The 25712-nt window shown below is 36.8% G+C and overlaps 1 protein-coding gene and 1 long non-coding RNA gene across 2 annotated transcripts; one reads left to right on the forward strand and one right to left on the reverse strand.

The window, feature by feature from the left end:
* Window positions 1-1174: 1174 nt before the first annotated feature.
* On the forward strand, window positions 1175-1933 carry LOC149266227 (uncharacterized). The gene has a single exon (XM_089395420.1). It carries the CDS (start codon window positions 1455-1457, stop codon window positions 1746-1748), a length of 294 nt encoding a protein of 97 aa, XP_089251546.1. The 5' UTR covers window positions 1175-1454; the 3' UTR covers window positions 1749-1933.
* A 20415-nt stretch (window positions 1934-22348) lies between these two features.
* LOC149266228 (uncharacterized) lies at window positions 22349-22982 on the reverse strand. Its single transcript, XR_016252547.1, has 2 exons — window positions 22846-22982; window positions 22349-22736 (listed from the first exon to the last, which is right to left on the reverse strand). It is a non-coding gene; the product is annotated as an uncharacterized LOC149266228 (long non-coding RNA).
* Window positions 22983-25712: the final 2730 nt, after the last annotated feature.

Consider the following 25712-nt stretch of genomic DNA (forward strand, 5'->3'; position numbering starts at 1 on the left):
TCCACATGTCAACCTTCTCAAAGGCGGTGACACACAATACGAAATGTTGGTGAGAGGGATTGCACCACCCATGTGGGGACAAAGTAAGTGTGATTAATTCAAAGGAAACATGAACAAGTGTGAATTTGAGTTCGGGGGGAGAACTCTGCTTTATCTGTAAAGAGCCACATATATCAATTCATTTTGGTAGTGCCCCCATGCACCTAACCTAAGAAACAATAGTGGAAACCGACCAACCCCCTAAGCCTGGTTTGGGAGACTCTAATAAAGTAGGCATCATTTCAGAGAGAGGAGTGCATTTCTACTATCTCCCTCTCTCAATATGAAGACGCAGAAGGAAAACAGTTAAAATTAGTTTACCACGAGTTAAAATTTAATTTTTTTTGCTGATTATTATTAACTATTAACCTGAAACTATTATTAACTATTAATCTGACAACTGACTATTGTTTAATCATCTAACATTAATTATGAAGTTACAGAGAGGTGCAAGATATCACTTGGGGGAGTCTTTCTCAAAGAGAACGCCTTACGACATAATAAATGACATATTTTTCTTAAACAATAAATTATATTTAATTATTAATAAAATCTTAATTGATAATTATGGTACTTACTTGAGATGTACTAATAATGTATCTTAAAACAAATGTCTAACATTCACTTAGTATAATTAACCTCTATTTTCATACAACCTTACCCAACTTAGGGCTATATATAAGACATCTCTGCCAGATTGTGATATAACCTTGCCTATATATATGACATTTTTTCTAGAAAGATAATAATAAAGATCTAGACACTCTTTATCCACTCTTTATCCTAGCCTAGTTGACTTCTATTGTAACCTTGCCCAACCCAGGGTTATATAAGACATACATCTTTCGACTTAGGGTTACATCGTTGTTTGAAAGTTAAGGGAAAATGGGAATAGGTACATCTTTGCCATACGGCATAGTGTGAACTTTTTTATAATCTAGTTAAGGGCTTACTTGGGGGTAGATTTTGAACGTTTAAGATCATACATGATAATAGCTATTATCCCACCTTCATTACAATACTTAACCTAAAAAAGATAGATTACCCTTGCAAATGTAGATCATCAGTTATCTGGTCGACAAGTGTCGATGTGACATCTTACTATACGTGCCATCCCAGGAGCGTTCTTCACTCTAAATCCATGCATGTGTGCCTCGTTGCAGACCATGGAGTCGAAGCTGACACGTTTCTCAACTCCATGGCCACCCTGCACAACACAGTCTTTGCAGTTTTCTATCTATTCATTGCTTTCTCTGTGCAAACAGAGCGCTGATTACATTTCACTCATTCTACCCTTTCCGTCTTTTATAGGGAATCCAGTAACACACGGTAAACCCTAGTTGTTATATTTCATTATCCAGTTCTACTAGCAGTAGCAAGACCCTCTAAACCAGAGGAGGACTGTGGCACCCAAAATGGCAGCAGATGAAGGGTGGAGAGCCAATGCTGATACTCACAAGATGACCCCAGAGGATGTAGAGAAGCTGGGGCTTCAGCAATCCAAGAAACCCCCGGGTAAACACCCAGGGACGACTCTGCACCAACGTGGAAGACTAGGCATATCCAAGTCTGGGGTTATACCCTTGGCAATTGCAGGCTGTCTGGTCGTTGCAGGTGTGGGTGGAATGGCTCTTTACATTTTGTCTAAGCCTGAGAAAAGTGCTGCTGAAGTTGCAAAAACTACAGTGGGAGTCACTGATTCCCGCTGAACTTGGCTATATTCTGTCATCAACACCAATAGTTAGTGGACTCTTATCTAGATTATCAGGCTGGCATCTCTTTGTTTGAATGTGGGCTTCTCTGTCATATTGTCTATGTAGTTCCTATCCCTGTAAGTAGATTATTTCTTGTCATCTGCAATGAATGAAAATGAATAACACAAAAATTCCTGTCACTGATTTGTTTGAAGATCTGTGAGACTTGGATTGGGTTTAATTATTTGAGGCAAATCATCATAGTTAAGATTTACTGTTTAACACAAATATAGAGTATCTGATTTACTGTTTAACACAAATATAGAGTATCTGGATGTCAAACATTTTCCCTTTTATGTAGTACAATACTCTGGAATGTTACTTGATTCAAGGGCTTTTTTAGTTAACGATATTCACTGAATAGATTCTGTGAATTGATCTGTTTTAAGGTTTTTCTGCCCATCATTTGAAAAGCACATTCATAAGAAAATTTATATTGCTGTGGATTTTGTGTTACAGTTGATTTTGATTCATTAATAGAAGATTTGATTATGTCTGAAGGCTGCATATTATGCCTATGAAGTTCTGAATCAGGATTGGGCACAGATTTCATTTTATAGTTTTAAGTTTGAATATAAGTTTAAGATTATAGCAGGTCTGTACATGACTTTCAGTTCGACAGGATTTAACATTTAACTAGAAGTGTACTCTCACCTTGATAATGCTGTTCGGGATTTGTCCTCTAAACAATCCCTAATCAGATCCTCTATTGGCTTGGCGCTCTCCCGATCCCTAATCAGATCCTCTATTGGCTTGGTGCTCTCCTGGACTCCACAAACATACCACAGATTGGTGATCTCCAAGGGAATTTGAACGACTAACAGGGCAATACTCTGTTCTGAGCCTGCGGACGATACTCTGTTTTTTCAGGCTACTTGCAATTTTCTTAACAGGCAGAGAATACCTAAAAAGGCAGAGAATACTCTGTTCTGAGCCAAAAGGCAGAGAATACTCTGTTAGGAGCCAAAAAATGATGACATTTGTTTTCCCAGATCAGGTGCATCACACTCTCGAGGCCCATCCTTCAACTCTCGAAGCCCATCCTTCAAGAGTAGGGACACTACATCTCAGAGGGTTTATGATCCACAATCACTTCACAAGGGCTATCTACTGCTCGATGGAGATTACAGCTACATAAAATCTGGTTGGTTGAAACTGTTCTAAATACCACACAGGGAAGCACTGTAAAGCGATAATAACTCAAATATTGTTTGTAAGCCTCAAAAGATAAATCTGGAACCATAGACACGAGCGTGAATGTATTTCTTTTACTACTCCAAGTAATAGAAACGTTTTTTCGGTTTGAAAAAAAAAATTGATCTTCAAAGCTATTTGCTGAACTTAATGAAAGCTATTTGCTGAACTTTATGAAGAATTCATAATAATGTGATCCACTAATTGTATTCTCGAAATGTTGAGGTCGATGATAAAGGTGTTGACTCACGGGTCAAGGATTTTGCGCTTTTTCCTTACCAATTTGGCTTCGGATGTTTGTATTTGGTCAAATCACCTTCCAGTCGACTCCTCGGGAACCCTGGCAGCATCTGAATTATGCAATCAACACAACACAAATGGCCTTGAAAACCTTATATCACCAGGGTTAAATGCAATTTCCTTCGGATTAGCTCTGAAAACCAGGTTAAAAATGCATACATCGCTTTGAATATTTCCTTGGGATTAGCATTGAGCATGACAATTTCTTTTAAAACTTTACCGCACGGAGTATGCAACCTGCAATCTCAACACCATGGATTATGCAGGGATAATTCTTGAAAAGCTTTAACAATTTTCCACCTCAACAAGGATGAGTTTCGACAATTTTTTTGTATCGGATTACCGCGAAAATCGAAAATCTTGAAACCTTTACAACACAGATAATGTGATCTCAATTTCAACACTTCCACTTCCAGGATGAAATCCTTTTCAACACGGACTATGCAATGTCAATCTTAACACTTAAGAAAATCTATGCAAATCCGGAAATCAATCTGGAAAATCCTTATGACATACAGATTATGCAAATGTGGAAAATAGAAAAATCTTTAATGCACTTAGATTGCATCTGAAAAACAGATTATGCAAATGTGGAAACAGATTATGCAAATGTGGAAAATAGAAAAATCTTTAATGCAGATTGCATCTGAAAAATCTTCAGGGCTTTAGATTTTAGGATTACTTTGATTTTAGGATTACTTTGGAAAATAGAAAAATCTTTAATGCAGATTGCATCTGAAAAATCTTCAGGGCTTTAGATTTTAGGATTACTTTGATTTTAGGATTACTTTAGAAAATCTTAGGGCTTTACACTTAGGATTACTTAGGATTACATCTTTAGGGCTTTACACTTAGGATTACATTGGAAAATCAATGCAATCAGGAAATTAATCTGGGAAATCTTTAGGGCTTTACACTTAGGATTACATTGGAAAATCAATGCAATCAGGAAATTAATCTGGGAAATCGTTGGAAAATCAATGCAATCAGGAAATTAATCTGGGAAATCGCAATCAGGAAATTAATCTGGGAAATCGTCATATAAATCTTTAGGGCTTTACACTTAAGATTACATCTTTAGGGCTTTACACTTAAGATTACATCTTTAGGGCTTTACACTTAAGATTACATCTTTAGGGCTTTACACTTAAGATTACATCTTTAGGGCTTTACACTTAGGATTACATTGGAAAATCAATGCAATCAGGTAGGGCTTTACACTTAGGATTACATTGGAAAATCAATGCAATCAGGAAATTGGAAAATCAATGCAATAAGGAAATTAATCTGGGAAATCGTTGGAAAATCAATGCAATCAGGAAATTAATGTGGGAAATCGTTATAACATCGGATTTTAGGATTACTTTAGAAAATCTTTAGGCCTTTACACTTAGGATTACATTGGAAAATCAATGCAATCGGAAAATCAATACAATCAGGAAATTAATCTGGGAAATCGGGAAATCGTCAGGAAATTAATCTGGGAAATCGTTATAACACCGGATAGTTTTAGATTTTAGGATTACTTTAGAAAATCTTTAGGGCTTTACACTTAGGATTACATTGGAAAATCAATGCAATCAGGGAATTAAATCTGGGAAATCGTCAGGAAATTAATCTTCAATGTAATTAGGAAATTAAATCTGGGAAATCGTCAGGAAATTAATCTGGGAAATCGTTATAACACCGGATAATATGATCCGGAAAAAGAAAAATATGACATACAGATTATGCAAATGTGGAAAATAGAAATTAATCTGGGAAATCGTTATAACACCGGATAATATGATCCGGAAAAAGAAAAATATGACATACAGATTATGCAAATGTGGAAAATAGAAAAAGTTATGACATACAGATTATGCAAATGTGGAAAATAGAAAAAGAAAGATTATGCAAATGTGGAAAATAGAAAAAGAAAAATATAGAAAAAGAAAGATTATGCAAATGTGGAAAATAGAAAAATCTTTAATGCACTTAGATTGGAAAATAGAAAAAGAAAGATTATGCAAACGTGGAAAATAGAAAAAGAAAAATATGACATACAGATTATGCAAATGTGGAAAATAGAAAAATCGAAAAATATGACATACAGATTATGCAAATGTGGAAAATAGAAAAATCTTTAATGCGGAAAATAGAAAAAAATTTAATGCACTTAGATTGCATCTGAAAAATCTTCAGGGCTTTAGATTAGATTCTAGGATTACTTTAGAAAATCTTTAAGGCTTTACACTTCAGGATTACATTGGAAAATCAATGCAAGGCTTTAGATTTTAGGATTACTTTAAAAAATCTTTAGGGCTTTACACTTAAGATTACATTGGAAAATCAATGCAAGGCTTTAGATTTTAGGATTACTTTAGAAAATCTTTAGGGCTTTACACTTAAGATTACATTGGAAAATCAATGCAATCAGGAGCTTTAGATTTTAGGATTACTCTAGAAAATCTTTAGGGCTTTACACTTACGATTACATTGGAAAATCAATGTAATAAATTTCCTGGGAAATCGTTATAACACCGGATAATACGATCTGGAAAAAGAAAAATATTTACGGATAATACGATCTGGAAAAAGAAAAATATTTACGGCAGTCAAAAAGGAAATCAATGTGGAAAATCGTTATATAACACTGGAATATGCAATGGAAAATCGTTATATAACACTGGATTATGCAATCAGGAAAAAGGAAAATATTTACGCCAGTCAGATGCACTCGCATCTGAAAAAGAAAATCAATCTGACAAATCGTAAGTGCATCTGAAAAAGAAAATCAATCTGACAAATCGTTACATAACGGTGTTATGTAACACCGAATTACCCAGATGCACTCGCATCTGAAAATGATCCAGATGCACTCGCATCTGAAAATCAATGTGACAAATCGTTATGTAACACCGAATTATCTAATCTGGAATATGGAAAATATTTACCGTACTCGGATAATTATCCAATCTGGAATATGGAAAATATTTACGGTACTCAAAAAAATCAAAAAAATCAATCTGACAAATCGTTATGTAACACCGAATTATCCAATCTGAAATATGGAAAATATTTACGGTATTCGGATAATTATCCAATCTGGAATATGGAAAATATTTAAGGTACTCGGATGCAATTGTATCTGAAAAATCCGATCCTTGTGGCACTCGGATTATTTACTCTGAAAAAATAAATCCATCCTCGCATTACGAAATCCGAAAAAAAAAAATCAATCCTTAATGGCACAATCTGAAAAATCTGAAAAGTCTTTAAAAAATCTAAGGAATCTGAAAAGTTCAATCCTTAATAGCACAATCGGGAAATCTGAAAAATCTTTAAGAAATCTATGGAATCTGAAAAGTTCAATCTTTACGGCATTTGGATTATGCAATCTGGAAATATGAAAAATCGTGGTGGATTATGCAATCTGTAAAACTGAAAAATCTTTAAATCATGCAATCTGGAAATATGAAAAATCGTGGTGGATTATGCAAACTGTAAAGCTGAAAAATCTTTAAATCAATTGGATTATGCAATCTGTAAAACCGAAAAAACAAAAAATCTTTTAAGGCAATTGATTATCTTGCAATCGGCCGGAAAACTGAAAATTCGAAATCGAAAAAACTGAAAACTCGGAAAACTGAAAATTCGAAATCGAAAAAACTGAAAACTCGAAAAAACTTTAATGCACTTGGATTATCTTGGATTATCTTGCAATCAGCTGAAAAATCGAAAAATCTTTAAGGCACTTAGATTAATACAATCCGGACTCAAAAAAATCTTTAGTGCACTTGGATTAATACTATCCGGACTCAAAAAATCGATAAATCTTAAGGCACTTGGATTAATACCAACTGGACTCAGCACAAATATTGGATTAATACAATCTGGACTCGGTACAAATATTGAAAAATCCAGAAAAGTCGAAAAATCTTGAAGGCACTTGGAAATCTGGAATACGATCCGGACTCAGTACAAATATTGAAAATGAAAAATGAAAAATCGAGAAAAATCTTTAAGGCACTTGGAAATCTTGGATTGTATACAATCCCGACTCAGTACAAATATTGAAAAATCTTTAATGCACTTGGATCATGCAATCTGTAAAATACAATCTGGACTCGGTACAAATATTGTAAAAACTATAAATCTAGGCACAAATATTGAAAAATCTTTAATGCACTTGGATTATGCAATCTGTAAAATACAATCTGGACTCGGTACAAATATTGAAAAAACTATGAATCTGTAAAATACAATCTGGACTCGGTACAAATATTGAAAAAACTATGAATCTAGGCACTTGGATTATGCAATCTGTAAAATTGAAAAATCGAACAATCTTTAAAGCACTTATGCAATCTGTAAAACTGAAAAATCGAAAAATCTTTAAAGCACTTTGGATTATTCTGGATTCTTCCGCAGTCGGCTGGAAAATCGAAAAATATTTAAAGCACTTGGATTATTCTGGATTCTTCTGCAATCAGCTGGAAAACCGAAAAATCGAAAAATCTTCAAGGCAATATGGACTCAGTACAAATATTGTACAATCTGGAAAATGGATAATCTTTACGTTAATTTGGAAAATCTTTTCTCATACTATGCGACTACAATCTCCATCTCAAGGCTAAGCAAATACAATGTCTCAAATGCAATGGATCATGCAATCTCAAGCGCACTAGACTAGCTTTATGAGGTATGGATTAAGCAATCTCAATGCCAAGAACAAGTATCACAATATCAAATGCAAAATGCACTATCCTAATTTAAGACCGGAAAAGGAATCTCAATACCAGAATGAACCTAAATCTAGATTATGCAGTCTCCAACATTAGGATAATTCGGAAAGGCTTCTGAAATCTTTAATCCTTGATCTAAAACACTTTTCCAAAAATATTAAAAGCTCAAAATCATTTACAAAAGGGAGTACAATCTATCTCCAATTTTACAACGGAGAGCATACAATTTATCTCGAATTTCTTAAATCCTTGTGGCAATCTCGAATTCCTGTGGCGTTTGGATTATGCATTATGGCAATTTCGAATCCTTTATGGCATTTGGACTGCGCCTCAAAAATCTTGAAAACTTTTCCAACATGGAGTATGCAATCTCGATCTATCTTTCCAACACGGAGTTTGCAATCTCAGCCGTAACAATAAATATTTCTCTGCAAAATCCTTATGCAAACCCGAAAATCGGGGAAGCCTAAGAAATCATAACCTTTACAACACGGACTATACAATTTCAAGCTTAACAACTCGGACTGCTGAAAACCCTTAAATCCTGATGCAATCTAGAAAACCTTGAAAACTATTACGATATTTACAACATGGAGTATGCAATTTCAATCTTGACACTCAGGAGTGCGGAAAACCCTTAAATCCTGATGCAATCTAGAAAACCTTGAAAACTATTACGATATTTACAACATGGAGTACGCAATTTCAATCTTAACACTCAGGAGTACCATAGGAAACTTTTAAATCCTGATACAATCTGGAAAATCTTGAAAACTTGTAAAGTCATGACATGACAGAAAGATGTAAAAGAATTTGAAATGAACTACAAAGTTCATCTACAAGTAGATTTCAAAGAATTTGAAATGAGAACTACAAAGTTCATCTGCAAGTAGATTTCAAACTCGGAAATTGCGGGAATCCTGGATACTTATTAAAATATTTAATAGGGAAAGGATTATAATTAGGGTAAAAATATCCATGTGTTTGAGAATGGAGGTTCTTATGTTGTCATTTTTTCCCAAAAAAGTGTGTTACCTGTGGTAAATGTCCATGTCCACGTCCTTTGTCCATCACCAAGGACAAACAAACTTAGAAAATCTCATATGACAATCACAAAAAATACTATACAAAAAAGTTCCACTCATAATCAACCAACAAAGTTCTTACTTTTTTATGACATTCCACCCATCATAAAACAAACAAATCTCCACTCGTCATCAAGCACCAACAAAACACCACCATCATTTTGATGGAGACAAACAAAGCGTTTTTCCATGTGTGTTATTATGTCCAAAAGCCATCATTTTGATGGAGACAAACAAAGCGTTTTTCCATGTGTGTTATTACGTCCAAAAGCCAAAATATCTTAAATAGAAACTTGGTTTTTACTTATAAAGTGGTAGTAAAATGGTATTGTTTATATTCAAAACAATAATAACTTTTTTTGTAATGCTCCACTTAAATCTTATTATGCAAATCTTCTGTAATCCTCCACTTAAATTTTATTATGCAAATTTTATTAATGTTTACATTACCTGAAAAATATTGAGAAATATTGGTGAATACCTTCATTTTGGAAACTATAAATTTATTTACTAATATAAAATTCATTATTTCTATTTTATTCAAATTCCCAACTTGCCTTCTAAAATTGAATCTTAGTTAGGATATGGTCTCCTTCCATTATATCAAATTATATATATATATTCATCTCACATTCCCAAATGTACTCTCACATTTATTTAGGAAAAGATATGGTCCTCTCCATTTAATTACATCTCACATTCCCAAATGTACTCTTACATTTACTAGAGAGAAGACATGGTCCTCTCCATTTAATTACATCTCACATTCCCAAATGTACTGTCACCTTTACTTGAAAGAAGACATGGTCCTCTCCATTTAATTATCAATATATATATTCATCTCACATTCTCAAATGTACTTTTAGATTTACTTGGGAGGAGACATGGTCCTCTCCCATTAATTTCCCAATTTTATATTCATAACACATTTCTAAATGTACTCCCATATTTACTTGGGAGAAGAGAAGTCAACTGTAAGGATGGAGGAGAAGTTAATGACAGTAATGAGAGGTGGTTGAGATGGAGAAGAGAGGGAGGGTATAAAAGGGAAGGAGGAAGGAAGAAAAGGGGTTGTGGGGGGTCTTGCTTTGATTTTGGGGGTTGGCTGTAAGTTGGGTTGGCTGTGATTTTAGAATTGCTGTGATTTTGGAGATCTAAGGAACCTGTTATCACTAAACAAATTTCAAAGGAAAAGGGTAAGGTAAGAAAGATTTGGTCTTGGTTATTGTCATGCTCCTTTCATGCATAAGAAGCACTTGGCAAACTCAGGGTCAGCATACATAAAAGTTCTTTGAAGGTTCAAGTAAGGCAAGCAAGTTTCAAGGTAGATGAGAAGGACATTTCAAGATAAAGAAGCTCAAGACAGTCAAATTTGGCATGTAAGCTGTGTTTTTGAAATTACACAGCAGTTTCGTAGCGCGCTACGAAACTGCTGTAAGTGATGCCTAATGCACAACCGTTTCGTAGTGCGCTACGAAACTGCTGTAGCTACATATTGTGATTTGATGGACCATTTTTGTAAGACAAAGGGAAATATTATTTGAAGAGGAGGGTCTGAAAGGGAGCATTCACGAAGTATAAGTGTCTAGCAAAGGCAAAACAAGGAAAGGAAAGACTTTTATGAACTCCAAAGTTTTATGTTATGAAAAGAGCAGTCGACTTCCAAGGGGATTAACAAGCAGTTAAAAACTCATCTCTGAAAAGTGAAAGAGGTTTTCATTCCTAAGATTCTGAAGTACAAAAACCTCTTCCACTTTCTTCAAATCCATTATTATTTGAGAGAAATGAATGATCAAACTTGCGCTACGAAACTGCTGAAAGTGATGATTTCAACATAAATCAAGCAGTTTTGAAGTTGAAGCGGGAAAATTTTGAAGGACAATTGTATACAACAAGAACACCTGAAGTTACAACAGCCAATTAGACTAGCACAAGTGGAAATAAATAGTTTGAATCAAAAAGTGGCATTTTGTCATATCATAAGGAAATTGAAGCATGTATCAGACAGCTTGAATACGTTTTCCTTTTTGTTTTCGAAACAGTGGATGACACATCATCAAATCAGGTTTCATAACAGCGGACAGCACATCAAAACGTGGCCACCATCATATTTTGAGGGACAACAATTAAAAAACCGACTTATGAAGATTCGAAGATCATACAGCCGAGAAGCAAGGATAGTCTCCTAATTTTTCTGGACAGTGAAGAAGATACAGCATCCAAGGTTAACATGGAGCATTAAACACCCATCTCAGCCAAACTGAAAGAGAACCAGATGTCATAGAAAGGAATCATCTTAATTAAAGCCATCATGCATGTAATATGGAGTTAGAATCATAGTTGATTTAGATCTCTAAAAAACTCCAGTCAACACTTCGTTGTATTTATTAAGTATTTAGAGTTTAAGAGTTGTCAGTAATAGAAGTAGTTTTCGAATTCCCCTCATGCTTGAGGAGGAATCTCGATCAGTTAGAATAAGAGCTCTATATATAGCTGAAACAGCAATGTAATCGGGGTTGGAAAATTTTATGGAAAAGCTTGTATTTGGCATATGTAAGACTCATTTTCAGTAATACATGCTTGACTTTACTTCTCAGGATTCATGAAGGATTTTTTATGTTCAGAATATGTAATGTTGTCCTTTCCTTAATTCTTACAGTGGTATGGATGTATAATCACTCAGAATTCACTGAATGTGCTCTGACTTCCTGTATACATTTATAAACTGTGTGGTCCCATATGAGTTTATGTTCTGAATGTTTAAATGCTGAATGCCCTGACTTCCATGTAGGGTTGAGTTCATTGTTATATTGAGGTGTTGTTGACTCCATAAGCCCAATGGATAGTTTTGTTTAATGTGTTTCCACCATTCATATTTTTCACAGTTGTTCTATAAGAGTTAGCCATCTTATCTTTAATCAAAATCATTAATCCATCAAGAGAGAGCCCTCTCAGGTTGAGGAGGCTAAGCCTCAGCCTAAAGTAGGTTGAAATAGTTACTTAGAGTCAACCTGACCAGCAGCCTATCAGGATCTGATTTTGAGATAACATTTTGGTGCGTCTGCCGGGAGCCTGAAGTCTATTCATTCCCGAAATTAAGAGACTGAACTTCTGAAGGTAGCAGGAGCTCAAACATCTTTTTGAGGCTGCAAAACTACCTTGGCGACTCCACACATCGAATAAGAAATTGGAAGGTGACTCCACTGCTAGAAGATCAGTAGCTTAATGAACTTTCAAGATGAGTTCCACTGCAAGAATGAATGCCAGGTATGCTCCTATGAATCGGTCTCATATCCCTGGTTTTCCAAATCCTATGCCAAAGGTTGATTGGTTAGATGATCTTCCAATATTCAAAGATGAAAAGAAGGACAATGTTGCTCTTCATTTGGTTAGGTTCCATATGCATGTACGGAGTCTTAAGGTTCATTTCCCTGAAGATTGTCTCATGAAGATGTTTATGACCACTTTAGAAGGAAAGGCATGGTCTTGGTATAAAGGTTTGGAAAATGGTTCAATATATTCGCTTGCTAATTTTCATGATGAATTCTATGAGATGTATAAAGAATGTCATCCTTCCTTATTGTTGCTCAAATATTGTTGTAGACATTCTTTAAGTCTTATTCAGTACTTGGAGGATTGTTATGATCATGATGAATTTATGGATGAAGAAATTTTAGAGGCTCTTCATAACAATGCATTTCAACACCAAGAAGAAAGTATAACATCTCATGAAATGCAGCATGAAGATCAACAGGGGTTTACTTATGAAAATCATATTACATCCTCTGAGATTGATGTAGAGATGCAGCAGATTTGTCAGGCTTCAAATCATTATGAGTATGAAATTGATTGCAAACAACAAGAAGAAGTACTGGAAAATAGCTTTTATAGCCCTCAGGCAGAGGAAAAGGTTGTTCAATTTTGTAATTCCTTGCAGCAGCTTACTTCAAAGAATGATCACAATAGTGAGGAAAATTACATTGTCTATGAGAATCATGCAGAAAGGCAGTTGGATAGCACATCAAAGGAATTTTGTGTGGCTGAGGATCAGTTATCTGAAGAGATAGAATGTTATGATGATTATCAAAATAACCATGTTTTCTTTGACCCTATAAATGAATACATGGCAAAGTTTTGCACATCAGTATTTCATTTTCATTTGCATTATGAAGATCATATACATTATAAGTTGATTTGGTCATCTCACTATCATGGTTATTTTGAGGTTGAATGCAATCAAGAGCCTCCAATATCAGAAAGGACAATTGATTGGCTTTATTGGAAATATCATGTTGCTTGACCTAAAATGGAAATTGCAGCTAGTAGGTAGGTAGGAAAATGCAAATAAGCTCAAAGTTGACTAAGCATTTTTTCAGTAAATATAGATTTCTTTCTCCTACAGTGGTCATCAAGCTTAAGCCCGAGGTGAAGACTCAAGAAGCTTAAAGGGAACACTTGTCAAGCAAATTTTAGTTTGTCATAAAAGGATAAAGCACTGGACCTGCGAGTTCTTAGTGTACTACAGGAGCACACTATCCCAAGTGGAGCCACTGTTATCACTAAACAAATTTCAAAGGAAAAGGGTAAGGTAAGAAAGATTTGGTCTTGGTTATTGTCATGCTCCTTTCATGCATAAGAAGCACTTGGCAAACTCAGGTTCAGCATACATAAAAGTTCTTTGAAGGTTCAAGTAAGGCAAGCAAGTTTCAAGGCAGATGAGAAGGACATTTCAAGATAAAGAAGCTCAAGACAGTCAAATTTGGCATGTAAGCTGTGTTTTTGAAATTACACAGCAGTTTCGTAGCGCGCTACGAAACTGCTGTAAGTGATGCCTAATGCACAACCGTTTCGTAGTGCGCTACGAAACTGCTGTAGCTACATATTGTGATTTGATGGACCATTTTTGTAAGACAAAGGGAAATATTATTTGAAGAGGAGGGTCTGAAAGGGAGCATTCACGAAGTATAAGTGTCTAGCAAAGGCAAAACAAGGAAAGGAAAGACTTTTATGAACTCCAAAGTTTTATGTTATGAAAAGAGCAGTCGACTTCCAAGGGGATTAACAAGCAGTTAAAAACTCATCTCTGAAAAGTGAAAGAGGTTTTCATTCCTAAGATTCTGAAGTACAAAAACCTCTTCCACTTTCTTCAAATCCATTATTATTTGAGAGAAATGAATGATCAAACTTGCGCTACGAAACTGCTGAAAGTGATGATTTCAACATAAATCAAGCAGTTTTGAAGTTGAAGCGGGAAAATTTTGAAGGACAGTTGTATACAACAAGAACACCTGAAGTTACAACAGCCAATCAGACTAGCACAAGTGGAAATAAATAGTTTGAATCAAAAAGTGGCATTTTGTCATATCATAAGGAAATTGAAGCATGTATCAGACAGCTTGAATACGTTTTCCTTTTTGTTTTCGAAACAGTGGATGACACATCATCAAATCAGGTTTCATAACAACGGACAGCACATCAAAACGTGGCCACCGTCATATTTTGAGGGACAACAATTAAAAAACCGACTTATGAAGATTCGAAGATCATATAGCCGAGAAGCAAGGATAGTCTCCTAATTTTTCTGGACAGTGAAGAAGATACAGCATCCAAGGTTAACATGGAGCATTAAACACCCATCTCAGCCAAACTGAAAGAGAACCAGATGTCATAGAAAGGAATCATCTTAATTAAAGCCATCATGCATGTAATATGGAGTTAGAATCATAGTTGATTTAGATCTCTAAAAAACTCCAGTCAACAGTTCGTTGTATTTATTAAGTAGTTAGAGTTTAAGAGTTGTCAGTAATAGAAGTAGTTTTCGAATTCCCCTCATGCTTGAGGAGGAATCTCGATCAGTTAGAATAAGAGCTCTATATATAGCTGAAACAGCAATGTAATCGGGGTTGGAAAATTTTATGGAAAAGCTTGTATTTGGCATATGTAAGACTCATTTTCAGTAATACATGCTTGACTTTACTTCTCAGGATTCATGAAGGATTTTTTATGTTCAGAGTATGTGATGTTGTCCTTTCCTTAATTCTTACAGTGGTATGGATGTATAATCACTCAGAATTCACTGAATGTGCTCTGACTTCCTGTATACATTTATAAACTGTGTGGTCCCATATGAGTTTATGTTCTAAATGTTTAAATGCTGAATGCCCTGACTTCCATGTAGGGTTGAGTTCATTGTTATATTGAGGTGTTGTTGACTCCATAAGCCCAATGGATAGTTTGTTTAATGTGTTTCCACCATTCATATTTTTCATAGTTGTTCTATAAGAGTTAGCCATCTTATCTTTAATCAAAATCATTAATCCATCAAGAGATAGCCCTCTCAGGTTGAGGAGGCTAAGCCTCAGCCTAAAGTAGGTTGAAATAGTTACTTAGAGTCAACCTGACCAGCAGCCTATCAAGATATGATTTTGAGATAACAGAACCTATGGAGGTTTCTGGGGTTTGTTGAGAGGAGGGAAATATTGTTCATCTTGGTCTGGATTATTCATCTTGGACACACATTACATCTGGTTGGACTTGGGCTCGGAGGGTTAGGGAATCTGTGGAGGTTTCCTAGGCTAGGAATTATTTCGTAGTTGGCTGGGAGGTAAATCTAGTTGGGTTAGTCAAGAGGAGCGTTCAGCAGGAGCAGCAGCTCAAAGGCATCTCCACCAGCCACTGATACAAGTATTCCTCTATAGATTACTCATGTAAATTTATTGAAATGAAATGTTCATTATAAGTTATAGGGATTAGAATGTAAATGGTAAAATTTTCATTGTTTAAAAAGTCTTGTAAGAAAGTAAATCATTACCTCTTATTGCATTTAAATTCCAGAGAAATAGATCTGTTAGAAGACCCTAGGACAGGGCATTACACATGGTATCAGAGCTTTGGTTCAAAATCTGGACCCAAAGCCCACTAAACCCCAAATTCTGTTATAAAGAGCTTGTAACCCTCGAGATTCCCCTCGAGCCAGGTATGATCTGTAAAGCATCCAAAGCCGCTGAATAGGATTTAACTGCCATTGCCATGTTGGCATAACAAAACCTAGGCAACGCATCGTAAGTTAACGAATTTTCTAGTGGAGAGAAAAGGAAAGAGTTGCAGCTGGACAGTTCGTTCAAGGACGGGACAAGTAGCAGAAACATTCTTCTGGCAGAACATGAAAGGGCCACATGATAATTGCTGTAGAAACAAGAAGCTGGAGGCAAACTAGCAAGCTGATTTCCTTCAAAACTCTGTATTTCAAGGGCTTTTTGTACATTAACATATGTTGGAGGTTTTCTCTCCAGCGTAACAAAACTTGTGGATGTATTCTTGGTGTGGATGTGCCTTTTATTTTGATATCTTGTTCTTACTGTCTCTAGTTTAGAATTAGGAGATCTGTAAGGAACGCCACTGCACGTTAACCGACCAAGAAGCAGACGATAAAGCCATAACAAGAAGAATCCAAAAGAAAATATTCTCTCTGTAAAATTACACTATCCCGTTTGAATTGCTGGTTGTAAGTTGTGGTGTTGTCCTGTGTCCATAGTTGATTTCTCGTTCAGAAGTTAGCAGTCTATAGCAGAGCTATGTTGCACAGTTTTGCAAAATATAACAGAGGTTTCTTGCACACAAAAAAAAGATTATGCAGCTACATTTTAATTTATCCAAGAATCACACAGGTCATAAGGCTCAAGTCAAATGGCTGCGAATAATTCATCACTCCAGTTTCTGAGTCAAATGCAGAAAATTTTACAGAGAGAATGCCAATCTACCAACAAACTTCAGTCCCAACTAGAACCAACAAATATAAAATTCTATTTGCATTCAGACCAGCATTTTGTACTTGAGTTTCTCACCTAAAATGTTCGGTTAATTAGTCACTGCAACATTAATCAAATCTTTTTCCAAAATATCTATGATGTTCACACCTAATCCGAAGGCGGTTGGGTAAACTGGAACGTGAACAGTCATCAAGAAGATGAACTGTTCCGTCTCCTTTTTGTATATAAACAATAGTTCTCTAATGAAATAACATATAAGTATTCTTCTGCTCATTCTGGAGTTACCCTGGCCTGACATGGTATCAGAGCACAGGTCCCAAGTTCTAAAAATAGTTGTAACTCCTGCCTCTGTCCTGCGTTTCATTCTCTGCGCTGAATACCTGAGCGCTACCTCTGTCCTGCGTGTCATTGGGTATCTGCGCATCGGTTAAAAGTCATTGATTGTCCTGCGGCCTGCTCTCGCTCTCCTCCCTCTCCGTCTGCCGCCTCCTGCCCCTCAAACCCCTCGTTGATTGGATTCAAAATAGCGCCCTCCCCGGGTCTGCTCGGGTTGACAGGTGCTTTGATCAACGGTCTTCCCTGCTTCATTCCACGTTCCGGCGGGAGCTTCAGTTGTCCTCCTTTGGATGGACTGGCTATTACAGACGACGCGGGATCGGAAATAGGGAGAGAAGGCGAAGAATCTCGATTCAGGACAGGAGACCTAGTATGGGGAACGAAGTGTTCCAACACTTCTTCACCATGTTCATTTAAATTTTCATGAACTGGCGGTCTTTGCGTTTCTGTCGGCTACATCTCTATTTTCTTCCCGAGAATCGACCTGCTGTTCTACTTTGTCTCTAGTAGTATCTGCCCCTGCGTTATTCATCTCTCCTTCCGCGTTATTCATCTCCCCTTCTGCGTTATTCAACTCTTCCGCATGCTCTATATTGGCTTCTCCAGCCCCGTCGAAGGTTTCCAGAAGCCGATCCATGTTGGCTGCAACCATTTCCTCTTCTAAGAAATCGGCTTCTTTCGGTATTTGGTCCATGACAGCCCTCCTTTAGCTACATCTTGTGCTTTTCTTGACAGAGAATCCGCTTCCGTATTCTGGTTCTCTACACCAGGGAAGTCAAGAGCAGAGCCTCTGCCTGAGGTGTTGCGACTTGGACATTCTCAATATACGCGCCTCAGCTGTATCCATTCATTTGATCTCTGTTTCTTTGGAGCGGTATTCTACTTGCTGCGAGTCGCGGAAGGTCTGGGATTTCATTGACGGAGGTGATTTTGTGGGAGTTTCAAAACGACTCGTCCTCTTGGAAGGAGATTGCAAAGAGTTCGTGCGAAGGAATTCGTTCGTTTGAGTGCGTAGGAGTGGAAGATTGTGTGTACTTCGCAGACTGCCAATGTAAGAATTTTGGTGTTTACAATTTAAACGAAGACACATAGAGTTGGCTGCCCACTATAGATGCAGAGTATCGGGTTCAGCGTCTCATGGCGTTTAAACCCAGGCCCGATAGGAAGGTTTGGTGAAGCCTGATTTGATTAATACCCATTTGGTATTGTTTTAGTGCTTAATGTAACGAATCTATGGCTATTTTTTTATAAGCTTCAGTGGTGGTAGTTGCCTGATTTGATGTGATCCCCAGCCAGAGACTCAAGAGACTCAATGTGCTGTAACAGTGAAGACTGTGAAGATTAAAACGCGCAGTATCATTCAAAAGTTTTACATATTGCACTGCTTTCATAATAGTTTTGCATTGATATATATATTGAAGTGATATATCCCTTGCGCATTTTTTTCAATTGCATAATATATTGATATATTGAAGTGATCCATTGCGCATTTTTCAAAACATAGTAATATTGCAGTGATATAAGAAATGCTGATGCTTCTATCAAACATTAGAAGAAAATAAAGTGCATAAGGCTGTGGCATAAGGATTTTTTCAGCAGAAGTTTTTTTTTATCAACAAAAGTTTTTTTTTTAGCAGAGATATTCTTTTACAGAATGCATTCAATCATCTCTATGGTCGGAATAGTTCTCACTGGCAAGGAGAACTATTCTGAATGGTCTCGGATGGTAAAACACACCCTCATCTACAATGAGTTGTGGAAAGGAGTGTGTGTCAGAGAAGAAGACAAAGACCCTGTGCAGCCTACATCAGATAAAGAACTTGTCATTTGGGAAAACAAGAACAACAAAGCCTATGCATTGATCGCAACATCTGTAAATGAAGAAGTAAGTCGTCATATTTCATCCTATTCCACTGCCTTTGAAGCTTTACAAAAGCTGAAAGAACTCTATGATACACATTCTGCACTTGAAGTTGTTCAGCTCATGATTAAACTCTTCACTCTTGAACTGAAAAATAATGATCCTCTTGCTCTTGCATCTGAAATAAAGTCTATAATGCATGATATTAAATCCACTAAGGTTGAGCTGGATATCTCTCTTATTGCCTTTCTCAAAGCACTCTATCCTACCTACTCCAATTATCTTGAGTCATTACAAGCAAATGGAAATATTAAAGATATAACCTTTGACTCTCTTGTGAAAAAGTTTGCTGAAAGAGAGAAAGCTTTTGGAAAGAAGACAGTCCCTGAATCTTCTGAAGAGACTGTTTGCCTTGCTCATAAAGAAAAGCATCCTGCTCAAGATTCTACAAGAGGAAGAGGTGGACGAAGAGGAAGAGGAAGATACTTCAGAGGCAGGGGGGGCAGACATTCTCAAGGAGAAAAGGCAGATCTGCGTTGCATTCGCTGCAAACGAAATGGATCACATGATGCTTCTACATGCAAGCTACCATGGGACAAAATTGAGCAGAGAAGAAACCAGCAGAAAGGTAAAACTGATGACACAGACAAAGGTAAAGCACCTGAATCCGCTCACTATATTGAGGCACAATGTAACATTGGAGTAAATGAAGATTTGTTTAATGCTTCACTTGCTTCTTCGAAAAATGATTGGTTGCTTGATTCAGGAGCAACCTGTCATATGACTCATAGGAAAGATTTTTTTGAAGATTTCACTGACAATGTTGATGGAGCAGTATACTTTGCAGATCAGTCAAAAATCAAGCCATTAGGGCTTGGCACAATCAGGCTTAAACTGCCTGGTCTTCCAGACTTTCTTCTGGATCATGTTCTATATCTCCCACAGCTCAAGAGAAACTTGTTGTCCCTGGTCCACATCCGCCAGCAAGCTCACTCCATTCATATGTTTGATGGAAAGCTTGAGGTAAGAAAGGCATCTGACCACTCACTTGTCACGAGGGGTATAGAAGAAGAAAGACTTCTTAAACTGCAAGGAACCTCTGCTCATGCACAACATTTCTCATATATTTCTCATCATGAAGAAGGTACACTTCCGTCAAGTTTATTATGGCATGCTAGATTTGGACATTTAAACTATGATAGTCTCCGCTTGTTGAAGAAAAATGGTGTTGCTGGTTTGCCTACAATTCCTAGAAAACATAAGCAATGTGATGCTTGCATTCTAGGAAAGCATAGCAAACAGTCTTTTCATGATTCACATTCAAGAGCACATAGGAAGCTTGAACTCATTCATTCAGATTTATGTGGTCCAATGCCTGTTCCTTCATAAAGAATGGCACTTGGAAGCTGGTTGATCCTCCATTTGGAACCAAACCAATTGGCTGCAAGTGGGTCTACAAGAACAAGTACAAAGCTGATGGCTCACTTGACAAGCACAAAGCTAGGCTTGTGGCAAAAGGTTTTGCACAGAAGGAAGGGGTCGATTATGAGGAAACTTTTTCCACCACAGCAAAATGGGCCACCATCCGGACACTCTTTGCACTAGCTGCTCAGAACGGTTGGAAAGTCCATCAAATGGATGTAAAAACTGCATTCTTGAATGGAGATCTAAAAGAGAATGTTTTTATGTCCCAGCCTGAAGGATTTGCTGTGAAAGGACATGAACACAAAGTATGCAAACTTGTGAAGTCCTTGTATGGCCTCAAACAAGCACCACGAGCCTGGTATGAAAAACTAACTGAGCATCTTCTGAAACTCAACTTCAAACATTTTGATTTTGATGATGCAACTTTATTTGTCAAGAAAGTTGGCAAAACAGTTGTATATCTTGTGGTATATGTAGATGATCTTTTAATGACAGGGAACAATGAAAGCTATATTGCATCCATAAAGAAAGAATTAGGAAAAAGTTTAGAAATGACTGATTTGGGCTATGTTCATTACTATCTTGGCATTGAAGTAACCCAACATCCAAAATCCATATTTCTTTCTCAAAAGAAATACATTGGAGATTTGTTAAACAGATTTGGCATGACAGAGTGCAATCCTCTTTCTACTCCAATGGAACAAAACTTGAAGCTCACATCTATTGAAGGAAAGGAATTTGAGGATGCAACAAAGTATAGACAGCTTGTAGGAAGTCTCATCTACCTCACTACTACCAGACCAGACATTTCATTTGCTGTTGGAATCCTCTCCAGGTTTATGCAAAAGCCTTGTGAGGGACATTGGTCTGCTGCAAAAAGAGTTCTAAGGTACTTGAAGGGAACTCAAGACCTTGGAATCAAGTATACACAGGTGGACGACTTCAACTTGATTGGATACTCTGATTCAGACTTCGATGGAGACAAAGAAACTGGGGTATCTACTTCAGGATATGCTATGAGTCTTGGATCAGGAGCTGTCTCCTGGAGATCACGCAAACAATTAGTTCCAGCAGATTCCACAACAGAAGCAGAATACATGGCAGCAGTTGAAGCAACGAAAGAAATTGTGTGGCTCAGGAAAATTCTTGAAGATTTGCAGGTAAAACAAGTACAATCAACTCCACTCATGATTGATAACACCTCTGCAATAAAGTTGGCCAAGAACCCAAAGTTCCATGATCGTAATAAGCACATCAATACTAAATATCATCTGATCTGACATCATGTTGAGGCCAAAACAATCCATCTCCGTCATTGTTCCACAAATGAGCAAATTGCAGACATCTTCACCAAAGCGCTTGGAAGAGAAAAGCTTGAAAGATTCAGAACGATGCTTGGACTCACCAACATCCCTTCAGATTAAGGGGGGGAATGTTCACACCTAATCCGAAGGCGGTTGGGTAAACTGGAACGTGAACATTCATCAAGAAGATGAACTGTTCCGTCTCCTTTTTGTATATAAACAATAGTTCTCTAATGAAATAACATATAAGTATTCTTCTGCTCATTCTGGAGTTACCCTGGCCTGACATATGAGAATGCATTACAAATTTACAGCATATAAATAGCAAAGATCATCACAAGAGATTTTATTTCTAAGTGGATAAGAACGAAAAGAACAAGTTGTACGTTATCTATAAACAGTTCAATAAATCCTGTAAGTTTCTCTACCTTCATTGTCTTGAACTGTTTATAGGTTTTATTCCAGGTAGGTAAAATCAGAAGTTTTGACTTTTCCAATCTAATTGAAAAGACGGTATGTTTAGAGCCATTTAATCAGGCTTATACATTGACAAATAAAAGAAACAACATGCAGCTTTGACCAGGCATTCCATGCGGGTTTGCTGATTTATATCGATAAAAATTACAACAGTTTACCTTTGATTATAGCCTATTAACCAGTGAGGTTTCCTTAATAAATTTTTGCCTTCTGAAAACACTAGAAGGTTACCGAGGTAATCATATGCATAGCGATATTCAATACATCTAATCAGATAAATGTCGCACAGTGTTGCTTTAATAGTGATTGATATGTATGCATCTTCTCGACAAGAGGCATAAATTCCTACCTCAAGGCATAAGCAATTTAGAAAGGCAATCTTCAACATCTTTTGCATTGCTCCAGCTATGAACTTGAGCTTTAACAAGATCAGGGTTCTGACCAAGAAGTTTCGAAAGTGGGTACCTGAAAATAAATATGGATTGTTCAAACTTCAGACCAATGGAAACAGCTATAAGATACAAAAGATTGAAGAATTTTATGTTTATAAGTGCAAACAAATTAGTAGCCTGACCCTTGTCTTGCAAGGACGTGATCTTCACTCCCCAATTTCAATGAAGGGCATAAATCTCCCCAGCCATCTCCCAGATAAATGAAGTGTTTCTTGGATTCTGGAAGGAAACTTCTTTGAATGCCATCTACTATTGCTCCCTGCAACATATGTTAGAGTAAATATTATTATTTCATATGTAGGCTACAAGCATAATTTAAGAGTGTACCATACAATGATTGCAATCTTGGGCAAGCTAAAATAGTTTAATCTTGCATGGGGATTGATCAGAGAAAGGAAGGATAGGGGCATGGTGACCCATCAAACTCTATTGATCATGATGCGTAGGTATTCAGCCGCCGGCGATGTAGGAAGAGTTGTGAGGACTTTCCATGGCCTGGAGAAGTTCAAGTTAAAGGTGGATATCAGTGCATTTTAAGGGCTTCAATGCTGATTTCCTCTCCAACATATCTGAAAGCTTTGTGACATTGAAAGCATTCGAAGGGACTGATTTTATTTCCATATATGTTCTAGCATTTTCCCATTTGATCATAAGAAGACGGGTGGATGTATCTTCCCTAATGATGATTCTTGTATTTTCAGATATGTTTGGAACATCTACAATGTCTCTGGAAGATAGATCTACAAACTCTGTTGATTCTTGGTGTTTGGGATTAACTTGATCCGAGATTGGATACAAGCAGTGGTGATTAGTTTTCTAATCCTCACACTATGTGGATCTTCCATTTATGTGTTTTTATCTGGGGTTGAGATAACACTTTAGTCTGTGATCAAGAGGTAGCTAAATGGCTGGAAGCTGATTGTTCATGGCTCAACTCCAATATTGGGCCCAACTATAGCCTTTACAATCTAGAATGTGTTTTCTGTTAGGCCCTTGCTCAAACTCGCTTAAATTCAAATTTGGCTTGATGTAGGCATTGATAAATGCACTGTTTATGGAGCTATAGCAAGTGGTTCTAATGTCCTTAAGAGAACTGGCATTATAGTATTCAAAGGATGGGGTTGAGGAGGTCATCATTGATAATTGTTGTATGATGGTATGTTCACTTTACCATCTACTCTATCCTTTGTCTTCTCAGGGGAGTGATTCCGTAGAACCAGGCAAAGTTAGCAAATGGGCATACTTAGCAAGCAGCTTCTGTTCAATAAGGTAAAATTTCCATCTTTGACGAGGTTTCAGCTTCCCTGCAAGTACCCATAATCAGTATTATTATTAAACATTAACACAAGAACGATTTCTTCATTATCCATGAGTTTCGCAGGTGTACAGAGTTTTAGGGTGCTCAATTGGTTCATTTTGTTCTTTTTCAACTTAATCCATAACCACCGGTTAGATTGGACATATCCAAATCTTCATAGAGAATGGATTAGTTTACGCTCTGTTTGCAATGCTGGAGGATTACAGGTGACGTAAGCCTAGCCCTAACAAGGCAATTAATCCGTTGAGGGCGTATACACATTGTTTGTTCATACTAGTTGGCAGGGCTAAACTCAAAATTTGGGTTGAATTATTTTGTTCAAATTCTGCAAGATGAACTAAGTATGAGTTACTAAGGTCACAATCCCAGGAAGTGTGAGGTCGTTGTGAGTCGAATCTTGGCAAGGCCAGCTTTCTGTAAAGATACTGATGTAAATTGATGAGCTTTAATGGAACCACCACTTCTTTGTTTCATGAGTTCGCTTGATTGTTCGGACAAGGATAGAGGAGGCTGAAAATGGAACCCTAATAATGTTGGAGTGTGTTTTTGAGTCGTTGATGCGATTCGTTAAAAAGGGTAAATAGTTTTAAGGGAAAGTGTTTCCTTGACTTGTGGAGCAAATTTGAAAACTCAGTGAGGACTATGGCTTCTTTTCACAGACATATATCTCCAGGCAAGTAGCATCAAGCATGGTTGGTTAGAATAGCTTACCAATGTTTAAGGCATGTCATTAACTACTTCAAGGACAACAGAGAAAACATGTCCAGTGGTTCTTCCTTGTTTCATAAGTTCCCTTGATTGTTCGGACAGGGATAGAGGAGGTGCTAATCTGTCCATACCTGCTGAAAATGGAATCCTAATAATGCTGGAGTATGTTTATGAGTCGTTAATGTGATTAGTTAGAAAGGGAAATAGTTAATAAAGGGAAAGTGTCTCCTTGACTAGTGGAGCAAATTTGAAAACTCAGTGAGAAGCAAATTTGAAAGTCAGTGAGAAATGTGGCTTCTTTGCACAAACACATATCTCCAAGTAAGTCACATCAAGCATGGTTGGTTAGAATAGATTACCGATGTTTAAAGCATGTCATTAACTACTTCAAGAACAATAGAGAAAAACATGGGTTTTAACTACATTTAGTTCGACTTATCTTCATAGAAATGCCTGATCGTATCTAGTAAACAAATACAGTTCAAGTCAAGAAGATGGTGACACTCATTAGAAGGTTAACAAGAGAGTTGGATAGAACTAGGCATCTCATTTGTAGTAAACTACTTGTTCTTTATCAAAATGATCTTTGTCATCGAAATACCTATTTTATGCACATGATAGAAAATTCAAGAACAGTGACCCAAGTCCATTTCTTCAGCACCAAAACAATTATAGTAAACGAAGCCATAGCAGATCGGTTAAGATTTCAAGTTATAGAGGACAACTGTCCTTCTTCATGTGATAGTCATCTTATTTGAAAATTTTTACAGCTTTTTAAGGCTGGAAAACTGGGGGGGGAATCTGCAGCAGATAGGTCATCTATTGAGCCCACTAGTTATGATCAATGTTTTGTATAAGTGTAAGGACAATGCAGAGTTGGGTCTTAGATTCTTTTGTTGGGTTGGAAAACAGCAGAACTACCAGAACACTGCCCAATCCCTAAGTGCCATGATCCATATATTA

This window comes from Pinus tabuliformis, chromosome 6 (assembly GCF_031772625.1).
Source record: "Pinus tabuliformis cultivar Carrire ecotype Pingquan chromosome 6, CPIR1, whole genome shotgun sequence".
Taxonomy (NCBI): domain Eukaryota; kingdom Viridiplantae; phylum Streptophyta; class Pinopsida; order Pinales; family Pinaceae; genus Pinus; species Pinus tabuliformis.

What these genes read in the sequence shown, in the direction of transcription:
- LOC149266227 (XM_089395420.1), top strand. Translation starts at nt 1,455, where the DNA reads ATGGCAGCAGATGAAGGGTGGAGAGCCAATGCTGATACTCACAAGATG.